At 40.2% G+C, this 19,169-nt stretch overlaps 1 protein-coding gene across 6 annotated transcripts in view; it reads right to left on the bottom strand.

Annotated features, from left to right (window-relative positions):
- The window catches only part of LOC100748212 (venom dipeptidyl peptidase 4), a 310,210-nt gene that overhangs the window by 200,036 nt on the left and 91,005 nt on the right, over positions 1-19,169 (bottom strand). For all 6 annotated transcript variants that reach the window (XM_033319882.1, XM_012383458.3, XM_012383459.3 and 3 more), the window contains 2 exons: positions 18,630-18,724; positions 18,021-18,095 (listed from right to left, as the gene is read on the bottom strand). In XM_033319882.1, coding sequence (XP_033175773.1) covers positions 18,021-18,095; positions 18,630-18,724 — 170 coding nt within the window. The remainder of the gene's footprint in view (positions 1-18,020; positions 18,096-18,629; positions 18,725-19,169) is intronic.

Here is a 19,169-nt window from a genome sequence, read left to right as displayed (position 1 = left end):
TTTTTTTTTTTTTTTTTTTTTTTTTTGAGGAGGCGAGCAAACATCCGACAGAAGAAAGATCGATTATTAATTTAACGTTTCACGTCAGGGAAAGTTAATACAGCGAAGTTCATAAGCGAAGAATTAGAAATTCCTTGTAAAGATCATCCTTATTGCTGTTGATAAACGAATCAGACGGGAGCAGATCCGGTTAAACAGATCCTCTTAGGGGTTTTTCGTTTTATTAATATTTGTGAGATTCGATAATTTATTCGTGTCATCTTTTAGCTTTTAGGTTCGTTCGGACGAATGTTGGTACATTCTGTGCGGAATTTTAGCAACACGCAGAGCATGTTGCAGGGTGATAATAAAATCAATGATAATTCATACGACACCCATTAATATCGTGCATTTACAAAGTAAAAAGACCATAACATACACGAAATGTCTGATTACTGATTCAGTTACGAATACCATGCCAGCCTTCCGTTAATTCGTTTATACATTTATTTCCTTGTATTCGGTCAATTTGCATTATTGAATCGTACTTGTTGACTCAGACACGCTTATCATGTTTACAGGAAAATTGTAAAATAACGTTCCTACACCTCTCCTGCGACTTTTAGCTGCATTGTTCGCGTTTAATATTGTTCTTCGCAGCGAGAATAATACTAATTATGAGGGCTATTATCGATATGCGTATAATTCACGTTAAATTACAAACAGACAATGAAATTTAATCAGACACTCGATTTTAATCTCCAACTGAGAATGAAATTGTATCGTGAAAATAGGTATGAATTGTAAGAATTTGCTTAGTACTACATTTCTCTTCCGCTTAAATCCTACGATTGCTATAAAGTTTGAAAACATCGAGGTGTAATTCCTTAAATCTCATTCTAACACGCGCAATGGGTTTCCACAAAGTATTTGATATTCTTCCACGAAATTTCTATCCCATTCAATCTGTAACTTTCTTTCTCCGAATTTTTCAACGCCAACACGATCTTCAACATTCCACGATCTTTCGCTTGACTCTGCAGCGAATGGAGAACATGTAAATAAATATATCTCCTGCACAATGCTAATTTTGTTTCAACTGAACGTGAAACGGAACAGAACAGTAAAAATCAATCGCTCGGCAATTATCGATGAGAGACGATGACTACGAAAGACATAAAATGATTTCAGCAGAAATATCCCGTTCGCAAACGATTCTTAGCTTTCCTAGCGTTTTACAGGCCGGTTGGTTCTTCTCGCAGGAAGGAGCGAGCGGACAATAAAGTCCATAAATTTCTGAAAAATTTATTAAACAATAAACGTCAAAGATACAATGGGAATAGACGGCGGAGAAGGTTAGGGGAAAACGAACGATCGATTCCTTCGACTTTTCCATTGGATATCCCCGTGGCACGGTTACCACCAAGCCGGCTGACTGTATTTCTATTTGTTCCGGCGATCGAAAATGGAGCAAAACGCTTCGCCGGTTGGTCTGTCGATTTTCAAAGCCGTTAGAAAAGAAAAAGCACGCGCGCTCGTACATAGCTCTAAGCGACGCGTCAACTATAAATCTCGCTACCACGGCGAAACGCAATAACTCGTTCTGCCTCGAATGTAAATGTCACGCGACCACCCCATAGAAACTAGCCGACTAACAAACAAACCTAGAAAGAGCGTCGTTGCGCTATTTGCAGCTGCGTTTCATGATTATTCGAGGAGCTCGTGCTGCCTCGAGAAACGTAATACTTCCCCTGGTACACAATATGAGAATTCCAAGACCGCGTACGAAATCGTATTACTCGAGGCCTTAGGTCTACAGCTTTCGTATGTACGACAGGAACCGGGACGAAAATTTTATCGTAAAAAAAAAAAAAAAGAAAGAGAATTTGGTCATTTGGTCCTTGACGAATTCGAAGGCGGTCGAATAAACGTCGATTGAGAGAATCAGGGGTGAAAGGAAGATTTTATCAGAGTTGGTAACGTCAAAGAGAAAAGGAAGGAAAGGATCAAGGACACATAGAAACAAAGATTCGATAGATATCTCGTGCAATTTTCTCTAAATCGAATCAATCTTCGAGTCGTGGATTTACACCCTTACAACGGCAAGCGATTCCAAGCATTTTCGCTCGGTGTGACATACTCGTCACTTCGTTTCGTCCCGAAGAGAGAAAGAAACTTCGAAACTTGCCTCGATCAACGTTTCTTTCACGAGCAACCGGTCCATCGCCAATCAACCGAACGAAACAAGCCTCGATCCAACTCGTCGCAATATTTTCGAAAACCAATTAGGTGTTTCGAACACGTTTATTCCGTTAGAACTGCATCCCCCTTTGCTGCTGACATAAGTTCGAAATTGGTTAAAACTAATGGAAACTTGGCAGTTCGGTTCGGCTGCTCCGTCATTCGATCTTCACCTTCTTCGTCCGTTGGCCATTGTAACGTTACTGTTACATTTCGAAATTGATAGGATCTCGCGTAATTAGACAGTTGCCTTCCGTTCGAAACGAAATTTATCGCTTCTTCGTTCGGTTTCGACGTAAAACGAACTTTCTTTGTATTCGCTGCTGAACAAGGTATTTCTCTTTACGGAAGATCTACGCTCGTCTATATGAGTATTTTTTAGCAAATGTAACGGTCGAGAGAAGAACCTCGTGTTTTATGTCTTTTTTAGTTGACTCTTATGCGAGTACGAACATTTTTTATCGTTCGAGCAAAAGGTGACACAGACTAGATATCCCTACGAGTGCCATTTTTAGCCGGTACAGCAAAAGTTTAGATTTTTCCGGCGATACGAAAGCAGCTTGAAGTAGCTTTCTTGCTCGGAAAATTCGTTCGCGGTTGGAAGCTCAAAATTTTGAAAATTAATTATTTATTACCGGTTCTCCCCAAAGAAGAAAATGTTTAAAAACCGATGTTCCTTTTCGTTTTGTTCTCCCTCTTTACACACTGCGCGTTAATAAATCATCCAAGCGGAAAAAATCTAAGCAAAGTTATCTCGGCATTTCATACAGAAATGCGAGAGATTTTTCACGGTTGGCTTCAAATTTTCGCGATTAAATTCCTTCCTCAACGATAAAATATGTACGAACCGGTCGAAACGAGCGAAGAAACACGAAAAATCGTAATTGTGTCGCGGTTATTTCCAAACTTTATATACAGCGTCTCTCATTTGTTCCAACGATTTTGTTCCATTCCTACCACTTAAACGCCTCGTTGCCTAGTTCCAATTACAAACTCCAGCTACCGAATCGCGAAATAGACTACGCCTAATAATGTAAATAGTACGTAAGGCCGCGAATGTTTGATCGACTGGCGTGATTGAAACGTCTGCGCGATAATTCAGCCCAGCAGAGGGCCAAGGAGGAAACTGCGAGACAGAACTATGCCAACATGCGCGAACATAATTAGCAAGAACGTCGGTAGAAGATGGAATCAGCGAAACGAGAATCGAGATCTCGTCTTCGAGATAGATTGGCTTCGGCAAACAGTGTCCTTCGCCGAGAACATCGTGCGAGTGAATGAAGATCGATCCATTCTAAGATTAGTTCAACAACTTCTTGATGTCTCTTGGATCGTTTAATCGTCGATACGTTATCGAACGTGTTACTCATAGGCTGAGAATATTTTCAAAGAAAATTAAAAGACATTGTTATTAACTGTTGAGAATTTTGGATCTTAATTGCCGAAATAATGGTACAGGAACACTAAATTAACACTTAGAATTTATATTAGGATAGTTATATATTTATTCGATAAACGATTTCAAAGATATTCATCGATACACACTTGCACGCGTCTCACCTTCTTCCGCACCGGACTGTTAACTGAACGGCTTACATTCCTTTGTTTTCGAGACACCGCGTACATACAAACTTCCACATACTGATATTCACATACAAGTATCACTGCTAGTCTAGCACATAAAATTATACTCTGTTAAATGTTGGTTACTCGTTTCTTGGCTTTTGTCTATTTCGAAGAACGCCAGCTGTCTGAAACGAATGAAATATCGGATTCTCTTTACGATTAAACACATTCAGGATTCTTTACAAATACAGTGTAGTTTTTCTCTAAACTTCAACTACGTTAACGCACAAGTTTCCCTTTCCTCTTGAAAAACCTGTTCCTCGGCACTTGCAGTGTTTTCTACCAGCGCTTTTCAAGCCAGGATCATTTTTCTCCAATTGGGCCACGTTATAGTCCATCGAAGAAACGAACTGTCTATTTAAACGAATGATATCTATCTAAATGAATGGAACGTTTAGTTTCCTTTACAACCCAGAGACGGCGTATACGAAGTTTTCTATAGATACACTTTTCCTTTTCAGCAATTTGGATTACGCTACATCAACGCGTAAGGCGTCTTTCCCCTGATGCTGAAAACCTTGTTTCTTAGCACTTACAGTGTTTTCTTCGACCACTCTTCTTCGTTTACGTAAATTTCTATCTCCACGAATACGCTTGAAGAAACGAGAAGATACCGTAACGAACAGATACTACGCTTTGAACATTTTGTATCTCCCTTTCGCGTATTATACGCGCGCTAGTCGCCCTTCGAATTTCTTACGAACGCGTAAGAATTCGATCTCGCACACTGAATACTCTTTCGAGAAGAATTCACAAGTCGTGCAGCGCGGTGGTAAAAAGATGAGAATGCAAGCGAAAGACTGTGGCAAACTTTTCGACGATAAGGTTGAAAGGTTCTCATTATCGGCATTCCACTCGCCGATTACATCTACCGCGTTCTCCTTCTATTCATTCCGTCTGCAACGTGTCAGTTGGAAGTCAAGGTCCACGGAAGATATAATGGAATTGTCGACAGAAGGTCTTGCCAGCGAGGAAGAAACTCATCTTTTATATTAGATGTTTAAGCAAATCAGCTGCAAGTCTATGATGACAATCTGCGACAAGCTTTGATGGAAGATAAAAGGTACGTTGCGCGCTACATTATCTCATCGTCAATTGCAATCAAGCGTGTAATGCTAGCGGAGTATACTCGTGGGATGCAAGGATGTGTGCGAAAGATGAAACATCGTTGAAATCCATTGAACTCGCGAAGTAGCAGTAACTCGACCAAGGCTTCGTATAATTGGCTCGGTGTTGCGGAACGGCCGAGCTCCTCGAACGTTACCCAACGCAAATGGGCAGGCAGCCGAGTGAAGTGGAATTCGTCGGGACTGAATCAAAGTACACCAGAAATTATACGTAATCTCATTTAGCCCGTGTATAATTCACCGGTGAAACGACTATTCAACGCCGGAGCTTCGGCGGTGGAAACACCGGTTCGTAAATAATTCCCATCGAATATTACCGATATCGGAAAAACGAAAGAGCGAGATAATAGAGGGAAGACGAAGAAGAAATGGAAGGAACGCGACAGAGAAGAGGGAAGATCGATTAGCGTGGTTGCGGGATACAGAAACAGCGAGGTTCGAAGCAAGGATGGACGAAGGAGGAAAAAACAGAAGCAGGAAAGGCATCGTCGTGAAACAGGGAAAGGCGATGATGAAGGAAGACCGAGAGAGTGGAATAGAAAAAAATAATTGCCGCGTTATAATTGAAATATAGTCAAAGCTAGGTAGCATCGGGACAACGTGAAGATGAGAGAAAAGAGGAATCGGAAAAAATGAAAAGGGGAGAAGATTAAAAAGAATGAAAAATTGATGTCGTTGAAAATCACGGAAGGATCAAAGGTAGAGGCAGAGGAACGACGAATAGAGCAAAATATACGAACGAACAAAAACGAAGAATTGGTAGAGCCAAAAGCTAGGAGAGTAAGAAGGATCAGAGATAGCAGAACGAAGATGAAAGCAACATGAAAGAAAGGGAATCGGTATGAATGAAAAATAAAAGCGAAAAGGAAAGGACAGCAGAAGAAGGGGACGAAGAGAATTCGAGTTCAGGTGAAATCGATGCGCAGAACCAGTTTGTGTTACGCTCGATCGCGTTGACATTTTAATGGGGACGGGTCCATGGTGGAATTTTGCTACAGGCTTCTTGTCGTCCACCCTCGACCAGGGTCGCGGCGCGGCGTCGAGTCCGCTGTTCTTTGTGGCCACCGTCAAAGGGTTTCCGCGGTAATTGATCGGTCATCCGTTTCCCATAGTTCATTGCAGTTACGTGCTGGCTGGAGCACGTTTTCAATCTAGCTGGCTCATTCATCCGACGTCCCACAAACGTAATGATTAATTAATCGGCCGACCCGCGGTGAATTAATGAGACAGTGTTTTTTTCACCACGATGCAGCTGTTACGCTTTGAAATGATCCGTCTCGTTCGAAGAGTCCGAGCAAAATGCTTATTTCTTCCTGTTCGTCGCGTTTCGTTCCAGCTTTTACTTTTTCCGCCGTGACGCGTACGAATAATCGATCGTTTTCTTCGATATAATTACTCGTCGGGGCGAGGATGTAATTTCGTACGAATCTTTTACGTATATCGCGATTTTTCGCGTTAGAGAAATATTTGCTCGTGAAATTCAATCGCCTTGTTCCTACATTTATCGCGTTGTATGTAGTGTGGTATCGTGGGCGAAAGGCCTAGGAGATATCGGGCGAACTATAAACACTGTCAGTGGAGAAACCAGAGAATCGAGTGTGAATCGAGAAGTCAGGGAGATAGTGTTGCTAGCGTTGTCGAGAGAGTGTGATCCGCGCGAGAGAGAGCGTTGGATCTGTGATGAAGAGAGTTGCGAACTAACACTAGAATTACCACACCAGTCAAATCGACTGGTTTTACAATTTTGTTTTAAAATTCCTACTTCATGTTATAGTTTTTTCCGCAATGATGTAATCACTTTCGCAACGATAACTAAAAGAATAATATAATGAATTTTATTTTGTTTTTTATACACTCAAAATAATTTTGTATCAAGGCTACTTATACCAATAGCAGTAAAAATGATTGGTACTCGTCAAAGTGTAAAAGGGTCCTGCAATCTGTTTATCGAACCCCAATTGACCTAATCCTTAATTAATTATCATACGATATGATGATATCAGTTATCAGGAAAATTCCAAATCGATCACTAGATGCTAACACTAGAAATGCCACAGCAGTCAAAATAACTGGTTCTACAATTTTATAAATGTGTCAACCCTCGTTTAGGGATGATGGTCCCAGATGGATTAATAGTACCAAAAATGTACTACATAACATGGAATTGCTTCTGTAAGAAAGCAATAAATCTATAAATATACAAATATTCTATTGTTACGTATTTTTTAAAGACCAGTCATTTTCACTGGTTTTGGTAGAGATAGCTTCGTGTTAACTATCTAGCTGTCTTAATTATAATACGTTATTGTAATTAGTTCACGTTAAACAACCGTCGTTACGTTTCCTGTTTAATCAATTTATTGTTAATAAACTAATTTTAGTAGTAAAATCCTACAGTAGTCTATGTTACGATCCAACGATGTTCGATTATGTTGAACAAGGAGTTCTTCACAATCTTTTCATCCAATCGGACATGGATAAAGCGTTTTATTTCCATGGATATCGCTGCAAATGGAAGAACACTTGCTGCGACGAAGATTGACCACGATGCGATCGTTGAAGACAAACGTACAGACCCAAGAAGCGTTTATGAAAATTGCCTACTCTGTCGTGATAAGCACACACCGTGATGCAATCATTTAGAGCGAATATACGGACACAATGGGTGGATATAAAGATGAAATAGACAGGAAAGAAATCCTCTAATTATTTTAAGCAGTGTGACGATCACAGGTTCGCCTCGAGATTTCTTCTCCAATGCACTTGCAATCTACGACACGGTCGCAAGACTCGAGGATGCGAGTAAACCGAGAATCCAACCTCTTCTACCTCGCTTACAAACACAAATTCCTCTATGGAAGTTTCAACCGACAAAATGACCCTCGTACGATCCAATCGCTGCTTCCGCCATCCCTAATCCCATCAACGATCCACGAAATCACACACAAATTGCTAGTATAAAACCTATTCCATCGAAATTCTCCTTTTGCTCTCCGATCATTCGTCCTACAATTGCAAAATCGTAAAACGGAATATAAAACGTTTCCAATCCACCTGACGGACGTTTCTTTCGTTCAGGCGACCACAAAAAGTTAAAAAAGAAAAAGAAAAAGAAAGGGTGATTACTCGTATCATCTGCAACCGATTTTACAGGACAACGTGACCAGATTAGAGTTGACTTTGAACAAAAGCTATGTGATCCGATTCTATAAAGTGGATGTGCGTTGAATAAATAAGACGGCGCTTCTTTGCGATGACCAGAAGTGTTAAATCTTCATGGTCATCGGTTGAGAACCAGGTACACGGAGCTTTATAGCCTCCCTGCTCGTCATTTAGCTGTTCCGCGCTTAATGGATACCTTTGAAAACGTCTAAGGGACACTCTATCCTTTGGACTTCGTAGAAGGAACAAGTGTTCCCTGGTGAATCAAAAGTGGATCGTGAACGATATCTGGATCGTGCGAATTGAGGACTAAAAGCGTTCTAAACGTTATTTAGAGGATAAATTTAGAACGTACAAACGTACGTTTGTACCGATTGTGTAACCATTATGATTTTGCATCTTTTTCTGCAAACAGAATGATACGTTCATTCGCGCGTTCTGAGATGTATTAGGTTGTCCGAAAAGTTTCTTTCGTTCCATAAGGTGATAATAAACGAACGACAATTTCTGTTCTATATTATTTTATTGAATTAGGTATGATCCAATTCGTTCTATTTCTATTTTTATCTTGCATAATTCGATAAACTAATATAAAACAAAAACCATTATGCGTATATTATTTCCTTATAAAACGAAAGAAACATTTCGAACAAGCTAATATTCGGAAACAAAGAGGATTAGAAAATGTCGTGTCAGTAAGATACAATAGAAAAGAATTATGTCAATCCGAGAACACGAGGAAAATCTAAACGACGCTTAAAGCGATCGAACATTTTCACGAATCAGTATGGATAGTAATCGAATGCAACGAAGTAAAACTTTTATATTGAAATTGATTTGAATGCGTGAATACACGCATAGCGTAAAATTTGGACGCTGGTAAATTAACTTGGCACGCTGCTTTTTTTTATTTTTTACTTTTTTTTTTTTTAATAAAATCGCAATAATTGTAAATGTATCATACCGTTGGATGCAAATGAGATTTTAGCGATCCAAGTTATTGGATTCGTACGATAGAACGCTATGTGTCGACGTCTTTTTTATTTCCCCAGCGTTTATTGCAATTTGATCGGCGTTATGATTAATGCCGGGCACACGGCAACATTTATTGGACGTGCAAAAAGCACGACGACGCATTGTGTAAACATCGTGTCGGGGGAGTATGCGCTGATAACCGACTATGCTGCATTATAACGACATCCGACGTTTATCGTTCCGCTGCTACAAAATAACGCGCGATTTTCTGCCCCTCCTCCCCCTCCACCGTACAGTTTCACGCAAAAGTAAGCCTGAATTCTCGTGCTTAAAAGACGAAAGCACCTGCAAGCGATCGCGAATTCTTTACCTCGACCTGTTCCATTTATTTTAATATCGAAAAAATTGGCGTTCAGTTAGTTGCTCGAGTTAGCGCTTTATTCGAGAATTTTGGCAATTTCTCGCTAGTAGACCACCAACAAATTTACGGAGAATCTCAAAGTATAGCGCTAGTTAAAATTTACTAGATAGAACAATGCAAATATTCTCCTACCCAAGTTCCATGTTTTTAATCGTATCCCTAAGAATATGAATTAGCATAATTAGAATATTAGGTTGTCTAAAAAGTTTCTTTCGTTTTATGAGGAAATAATAAACGTACAACGTTTTTTGTTTGACATTATTTTGTCGAATTGCGTACGATCCATTTTGTTCTGTCGAGATAAACACCGCGACACTTCACAGACTTGGCTTCGCGTTTGTATGAAGCTGCACTCTTATAAAAAAAACACGTTTGCGAAAGAAAAACCTAATATCTATAGTCCGTTAACAAGGTACCAATAATCTCTAAATTTTTCAAAAGCCTGCAAAACGAGATCCGAAACTACGCTGTACGAAACATCCCTAAACCGATCTATCACGCAGACTACCATAAGAAACCGTGTCAAACAGCTCTTTTTACGGTAAACCTCCGATAAATACTTTTTCTTATACCAGAAAAAAAAAAGACGAAAGAAAACACGGAGCAGGGTGCTGTAGGAAAGCGAAGAAAGGAAAATGCGAGCAACCAAGGGGATGGCACACGGCGTTAACGAGCAGAGATCGCGGCACGAGACCGATTTTCCGCCATGGGTGTTTGAAACTTGTCGGCGTGACTTCATTAAATGCGCGCGATACACGTCGCAAGATAAAACTCCACGCAGAAGGTACACATTATGCAGCCAGCAACGTGACATGGTATCATGCAAGCGGAGGAGCATCCTCTAATGATGCAAGGACCGGATGGTGGCACAGCAATATTCTCTTTCGTAGCTTTCCTTTTTGCCACGAGGCGACCTTTCTATTCGTGTTCAGTCGTGTGCCACCCTCTTTCTCGCTCTACCTATCCTTTTATCTTCCTCCTTTTTTGTGTTGGTTTACCCTATTCCTCCCTGTCTGTCTGTCGGCGCTAACCTGCGCATGGAAAATTCCAATAATCAGCAAACTTGTCTACGCGTGTACACTCGCAACCGGAAATTCATTAGACGGCCATTGTGCGCTTCCCTCGCTCCAATTAGTATTATTTTTCCAGCTGACGCGCGCGCGTTTATTTACCGCGAACCAAAGAGGCCGCGTTTCGATCGCTGATTGCCACGTACAATCCACGTTCTTTGATTAATTTATTTATGCGATTCATCTGATACAGGGGGGCCTCTCGCTTGTACCGATTTTCCTAATATTCCGATACCATCGATTCACGAAAGTAGTTGAATATTTAGCATAAAACGGATTTCGTATCTATCTTGTACGCGAGAAATTGTTTGAAAATGTCATTGGCACCGTTATGGTACATCATCTTCGTTGTTACGCTGATCAAAGTAGTCGAATATTTACATAAAAAAAGATTTCGTATCTATATGTTACGCGCGTTACACGAAACATTAGAAGATTTCATTAGGGTTGTAATGGAACACGACTGTCGTGATTATATCGGCGAAATTTGGAATATGGAAATGTGTACAGAAATGATGAAACATTTATTGCAAACATACGTTTAGTAGAAGATTAGTACGAAGCACGAATAGCCATTTGGATCCAGAGGATATAATACGTGTAAAGATGTCATGTTCGATCGTATCAATAAAGATAGAAATGAACAATCTGAGTTATGGAAATTGAAAGATTAATGCAATGTGATATTGTCGATCTGTGGGTCGAGTTTACGTATCGAATTAATCGATGAGTTTGCTCGTTCGCTCGTGAGGAGGCTCACTTAACTACGTCTGATCGTTCACTCCGAGTGACTCGGCGATAATAATAACATTTGTCATTAATTACACGCATTAATTGCTGCACAGGATGGCATTAATCACTATGATTAATTGCGTGCCGGTAATGCCGTGCCCACTCCCATTACTCCAACTTCCCGCCCCCCTTTTAATATCAAAAGACCGAGGAAAAGAAATCGCCTTGTTAGACACCTCGTTTCTAATCTGACTTATCATCTTCACATACCAACTAAAGAGCATCAAATTATATTTAGCAGCGAAAGTACAAAGCTGATTACTCTGATATTTATTTGACGACATTTACATAACCTGTAATCCAATCTTTGGTTCGTTCTTAAAAAATACAAATACAAGAGACAAATAAATAGTATTCTAACCTAACCTACTTATTTGCTTGATGATATCTATCTAACCTATAATTAAATCCTCAAATTGTCTCTTAAACTACACAAATACAAGACAGTAATAAAAGAATTCTAACCTAACCTACTTGCTTATTTGACGATTCTTATCTACCTTATAATTAAATCCTCGAGTTACTTTTAAGCTACGTGGACACAAGACACCAATAAAAGAATGCTAACCTAATCTACTTATCTATTTCACGATTGTCCTCCAATCTGTAATTAAATTCTCGGTATACTCTTAAGCTACGCAAATACAAGACGCCAAGAGAACAATCCTAACCTAACCTACTTGCTTATTTCGTGATTTTTATCTAACCTATAATTGAATCTACAATTCGTACTTAAGACACGCGAATGCAAGAAAAACAGCAACAAAAAGAATCCAACCTAGGCTGTTATTTTCGTATATCGATTCAAGAATATGAGATCATATTTGATAAAACAAACGTGCAAAATTGCTTACCGTACTGTGTATTCCAACGGCGTCTAAAACCTACAAATGAAATCCTCGAATCAGCCTCAAACACACACGGCCATTAACAACGGCATTAAACGAATTCTGAAACCATCGCATCCACGCTCGTATTTACCTTGAAACGCAACAAAGACGCAATGTGGTTGAAAAGTCAGCCAATATTGGATCAAGCTGTACAGCCGTGGAATCGGACATCACGCTCATCGAGGGCTCGTAATTTCAATTGGAAAACGAGTAAAAGGACCGCGGGGAGGACTCGTTCGGGCTCGTGCACGGAAAGCTGAACGAATTTCAAACCTCGCATTAGTATTCGACGAGGTATATTCGAGAGAGCTGAGAACCGCTGGTTGGTCTCCGCGTGCATTTCAACGGCAGCTGCTTCGTATCGTCCAGAAGGGTAGACCAAACAGCTTACCGCGATGGCTGCTTCCCTCGCAATCACACGGCGATATCGTAAATACAGTCCCTTGAAATTCCTTTAACTAATATCGCCCCGAGCACCGTTCGTCGCGCTTCTTTTTAATCCCGAAACTTTCTTCGATTCTGCCCGTCTACGTATCATAAGGACGAAACTTTTTTTAGACCAACGTCTACGAAATTATTCGATGCACCGTAGATAGCGTTGGCAAATAAAAGTCCGCGCCACGAAACTATTGAGAATAGAGCGAAAAATATAAACGGATAAAGAAACGAGAAGGAGGAAGCGATCGAGATATTCGCAGTTGTGAAACTGGAGCAAGTACCTGAAGGGAATCGTTGGAAATGACTATTCCGGCGCGAATTAAGAGGATTTCGAGAAACAGGACAGTGCTCGGGGCAGGCCTCATTACAGGCGATCCTTTGACGATGAGACGCTAAAGAACGCCTCGAGGGTCGTATAAAATTCGTGGAGAACACCGAGTTCTTCCTTCGAAAACCGATACTCCGCTTCGATTTCATATATATATATATATATAACTCTAGAAAGTATCCGGCCATTTGCTTGCTTCTGACCGACTTTGATCCAGCGGCGAAATTACAAATAAAAATTATACGTTCCTTGTCGTCCTTTAAGAAAACACAAACCGTATCCACCACTAGATATGAGATTTTTACCCTATGAACGTGTCCTAGTGCTCAACTGTTTCCTTAAAAAAATTTCCAAATTTCTATTTACACAATTGACGTTTAAAACGTCATGTGTAGCTCGACAGGCGATAAATCTCGTTATTATATGACATCGGTGAAATTAATTCTAAAATAAACATTGCCAGCTGTAAATTGTAACTCTCTCTCTCTCTCTCTCTCTCTCCCTCTCTCTTTCTCTCAACGAAAAAAGATAGCAATCGTTCTTAATCATGTCATGAACCTTCCAACAAACTCAAACACGAAGCTGTAATATTTTCCAATCGACACGTACATCGAGCGAAATTACCACGCGCTCTTTCGCCTTGCAGATAAAAAATTCAGCACGCCAATCGACGTGCATATATCGAGCGCGCACCAGGCCCTGTGTACGTTTCAAAAAGCAATATCTGTGAGCTGTTTAGACGGCCTCTATTCGTGTTCCTGTACGTAATACAACGTCGGCCGCGCTCGTGTCCCGTATTCAAATTCAAAATCCAATAGATTTATTTTAGAATCACGTTGCACCGGCTGCGCTCTCGCCTCCGCCTCTTCTCTTCGTTTTGTCGCCCGTACCACTGCCAGCCTCCCTTCATCCAGTCCGTGTCCTCTTCTTTTCCTATTTGTCTGCATTTCGCCAGCAACCCCCGCAGTCTTCTCCTCCCCTCGCCGCCCCTCTACTCTTCAGCTCCTAGTTTCGCAACATTTGTACGCGAACCGTGCCCCAGCATTTCGGTTCCACGACCTGCGTGTACAGTGGCAACGATCCGCGGACCGTCCTGTTACCGCTGCACGTGAAATCCTGAGTTATGTACGACCGTGCAGGCCAGCTGGATTTCCAACCGGAGGATCCATCCTGTCCTCGTGCCGCTCCTTAACGAACCGTCTACGATAAACACGCCACTTCGATGCAAATCGTCGTGGATGTCCACGTGATCCGCTGAACTTTTTGCCTTTCGATCGACGAATGAACGTGATTCGGGTGTCTCGTGTCAAGGATAGAGTTTCGGTTTCCCTTTCTTCTTTCGCTGTTTCGTTTTGCATTCACAGTGGCCCGAGCAAACACAGTGCCAGCCGAAAGTTTAAAGCTACCTCTCTCGTTCTTTCCACTCGAAATTAATTCTACTGGATATGAAAACGCATTTGGAACTATAATTACGACGTTCTACTTCGATTAAATTAGATAATCGCGTTCAGTTTAAATTTGGAAAATTCTCAACGCGTTCGAGGTCTGTGAGAAGCTAGTTCAGAATTATAGCAAGAACTGTAGAAATAAGAAAAACTACGACGGTAATATACGTCGTTAGAAAAACACTATTACACAATTACAAAAGTATTCATGAATACATAAATATTCATCGTTGTTCGACTTCTTCCATTATATTTCGTATTTTACATTTTACGTGTTGGCGTTTTATATTCGACTAACGTTCTCGCCTAACACTCAACTGGCTAAGTAAACCACGTACACTACTGATAAAGCGCACGTTCCACAGAAACGCATAAAATTAGAGAAAACAAAAGGACTGTTCTTCCGAGAGAAATACTGTGAGAACCAGATAAGTGGAGAGAGGTGTAACTGCGAGACAGGGCTGAAGGGTAGAAGAGATTTGGGATACAGTGGCCTATAATGTATGCAATTGGGCCGACGCAGTGTGTAGGATGGTACCTACCTCCTGTTGGTCGATTATGCGTGGTGCTGAATGGCGAGAGGAGACTAGGAAGCCAGAACCATCGCATGCGTAGGCGCTATGCATGTCAGGCATTATATGGTATTTGGTGTGTATCTGTTCCACGCACACCGTGCTTTGGCATTCTGCGCTAGGAATTACAGTGGAACACGTGTCCCAACAACATTCTGCGTATGGTCGCATTCGTCATCGATGATCACTTTGCTATTTGCGTCGAGTGGCACACACGGCGTCTTAACGGAATCTAATAGGACCAGTGGCAACCAGAGATAACTTCGAGTTTTCGATAATTCACGTGTAGAAGAATTGAATTGATCGGTTTCAATTTTTACGAACTTTCGCAATTTTCACGTCACAGATGTACGACCGAAATATATGTTTCGTTTTTCTTTTACAAATAATGGTTGACGACGAATGAAACGAAAAAATTCGAAATTTCAAATCGATCTCGCATCTCGTGTCGTCCTCGAGCATCGCTGGTTGGAAAGAAAAGATTGAAACGTTGGTCGAGAGGTCTGATCGTAAGCTGCTAACCTTAACCCAAGCTGGAGTTGGACCCAATTTTGGCACAGTCGATTTTGAGAAGTAAGTTGCACGAGTAAAGTAACAGAGAAGGAAGTTCATGCTGCATCGACAAGTCGATTCAAAAATATTCGAGAGTCGTAATTTCTGGCACATTCTCCGGTTTATTAGCGGCGAACTAGGCCACACACGATGCGTTCGATACGGGCTAAAAGTCTACTCGCTATAGCTGGTGATACGCGCGGCAAACTTTCCCAGCCTCGATATAACTTGGAAACTTGATAATCCTCGTTCGCGCGGAAACATCGAAAAATTGGCTTGCTTTCGGCTAGCAGAAAAGTCGCGCTAGAAATAACGCCATAGAAATTGTTCCAAATAACATCCGGAAAGCGGATCAGAATTAAATAAATATACTGTTTCTCGAAAGTACCCGGACAACGCTCTTACGTATTTTTCGCCAACGTTTATCTGCTACAAATCGGCTAAAATATGCGAATATTCAACGGAGCACTACGGATTTCTATAGATTTACAATAAAAATTTCAAAGTACAAAAAACACAGAAAATCCACGTAACGCGGAAAAATCTAAATAATATTCCAATGTTCCATTTGCTTGGTTATATTAATAAAATTTGAGAATCGCGTAGAAATCCAGCGTGTACTTAACAGCGAGAAGAAATTTCGTTTACTCGTTGAATTCGAACGAATTAAAAAAAGTATCATTTTCATTATAAATTTCCCCCGTACCTTTTATTTGCTTTACGTTTTACTTCCATTTTTTTTTGTTATGCTCCTGTTTCGATAGTGTAAATCGAGCTGATCGCGTTCATATGCAACGCGTCAAATCGCGCAATTATTTTCCAATAACGAGATACGTAATTGAGTTTGCGAAGCAAGCAAACCGACAGGTGTTAGCGGAAAAACGGTATCGAAACCTCAAAACGAAATTCGGTGTTTTTCCACGGCCAAACCGGTGAATTTCAAATAATCCGCAGGTCCAACCGTTTTCACGGTAACCAAGGCCGAAAAAAAAGCACGGATCCTATTCTCGTCGCCGCGTCGGCTTTCCATTCATTTAAATGCAAATGTAAACTTCAAGGGTGATAAAACAACTGTCCCGCGTTATAGCGCAGCAAGGAGGCCCTTTTATTTTCCCTTGTAAACCGGCTCGAATACGATCGCTATACACCGGATGCAGTCACCAGGAAATGGAGAACCGTAACAACGAGTCCATAATGGCCATTATCTTGTTACACATTCAGATCGAAACGTACGCCAACGTCTACAGTCTGATCGATGCGCTAAACTTGCTAAGAAACGAAGTTGCCGATGTAATGCGCCAAATGAAATTCCCGTCTTGCAACAGTGAACGAAGTTCCTCGAAGAATGAAAACTATAGGTCAGCGGTTAAAAGAACAAGTCATAATTCAAAAATAAGAGAAAGAGCTGGCTTTTCTCCGTAAATCTTGCTACAGTAATAAATTGAATCGTGAATAAGTTGATTCGCATTTCGTGAAATAAATATAATAAAAGAATGGCAATTATACTTGTACAAGGGTTAAAGAAACTCACGCTTGAAAAATTGGGAAAAAGGGTTATTTCTTTATGTCGATGTAAATCTTGGTAAAATAGCGAGATTGGAGAAATTTTACTCGATTACGATGATGAGAACTGCAAGTGGATAAATTTTCCCGAGACCAAGAGAATTAAAATATACAAGTTAATTTGATATTAAATTGACAATAAACATGATGAGTCGATGTTTTATCGTGAATTCTGACTTTTTGAATAGAACGGCAAAATTTTGTTCGAGCGTAAGTCGTACAATTTGGATAAGTAGTTTGGAAGAAAATGGCTCGTGAAGTTTGGCATATTTACATACATCCAAAACTCGGTTGTGGGTCGCCTTAATAAAGGAGATTCGAAAAATGGAATCGCCTAGCTCGGCTTAACGAAGAAAAACTTCTGAAAATGAATCCTCAATTCCCTCGGACGAAAGAAAACTTGAAAAACGGAATTCTTGGTTCCACTAGAATCAGTGGAAAAGTTTGAAACCGGAACTCGAATTAAATTCATCGAACTCATCGCGAGAGGATCGTTCATCTTCATCGCCGAGAGTTTGCTTAATTTTCTTCTTTTTACTTCTTGTTTGCATTCAAGTTTTCTTCCAGCTACTTTTACTATTTTTTTCACGTATGTTAGAAACGATTTTGCAATTCGCCTATCGTTGGTCCACTTTTGTCCGCCGATGTAAATGACTAGCAGGTGCGAGTATTGATCGAAACCTATCAAACGAGATAATTTCGTCGGTCAGTCTGTTCGAAATTTATTCGCAGTTCCGGCCCATCCGCGGCATCATAACGGCGAAATTTTCATTTCTGCCAGCTCCTGGCGCCGATAAAGACCAGATTCTAGTTCAATGTGCCGCGTAAATGTAGCTTACCTTCTGGTAGTCGAGGGCCAGCAGGAGGTATTTTCGGTCGGCTGAGAGTTGATGATCGAAGCTCGATATCAGCGCCTGAAAATTGAACGTAGACCACAATAAATATTAATTCCGCGACGTTATATTTCTAGAGAATTTTTTGCGAAATTTATTGCAATGTCACATAGAATTTCGTTAATCCTCTTCATAAAAATAAAATTTAGATAATCGAACGACGTAATTTTATTAACAGATTCGCTACCCGATTCTATTTTTGTACGTACAATATTTCTGCATAAACAAATCATGTGTAAATCATATTGCAGATATATTGTACGCGATAATTGCCCCAGATTTGTGTTTTTTTTTTTTTTTTTTTTTTTTTAATCAAACATGTCGCTTATATGAACTACATATGTTCGTTTAATCCGCAGCTTGAAATTGGACCTAAATTAATCTTAAAACGTCACGTATACGATAACACAATCGACGTTATCAATCGATATCATTCAAATTCTACATATGTACAAATAAATATCGAATAGGAAGAAGTGGATTATTTTTTCGACAAGTAGAGTATTTCCTGTTGACATTGGACAAAAGAATAGAAGAGAAACACGTTATACTCACGTTATTACTCGAGTCTAAGATTTTCCTCGGCTTCCTCGATGTGACATTGTAGATCAGAAGATTTCCAGCTTCATCGCGATACAGTATCTCGTTTCCTGCGACAGAAATGGTCACGTGTATTTCTGTTGCCATCTCCGTTGAGAGACACGCGAGCTTTTGTTGCGAGGAGAAAAAAAAAAAGAAGAATTGCCCCGATAAAATGAAATTACTTTGATATTGCCCTCGATGGGATCGCCACTGATTGAAGAAGCAACGCTTCTGACAAAATATCGAATTGTTCTAACTCGTTCCAACAAAGGATCCCTTTATTCGTTTAATTAGCTGGTATACAACGAATATTTGAATGAATTAAACAAGCGTTTAAACAGCCATTTAATCGCACAAACGTCAAGATCTCTTTATATTATATTATAACATGGAAAATGTTCACTTCAACACCTCAAATTCTTCGCCTAGACCGTACAAAAAGATATATCATTTATTTAACATATCTGTTCTAAACATTTTTTAATTCCTATATATATATATATATATATATAG

This window comes from Bombus impatiens, unplaced genomic scaffold (genome assembly GCF_000188095.3).
Source record: "Bombus impatiens unplaced genomic scaffold, BIMP_2.2 scf_0217, whole genome shotgun sequence".
NCBI lineage: Eukaryota > Metazoa > Arthropoda > Insecta > Hymenoptera > Apidae > Bombus > Bombus impatiens.
Note: the sequence above shows the minus strand (reverse complement) of the source record. Positions and strands in the feature narration are given on the sequence as shown.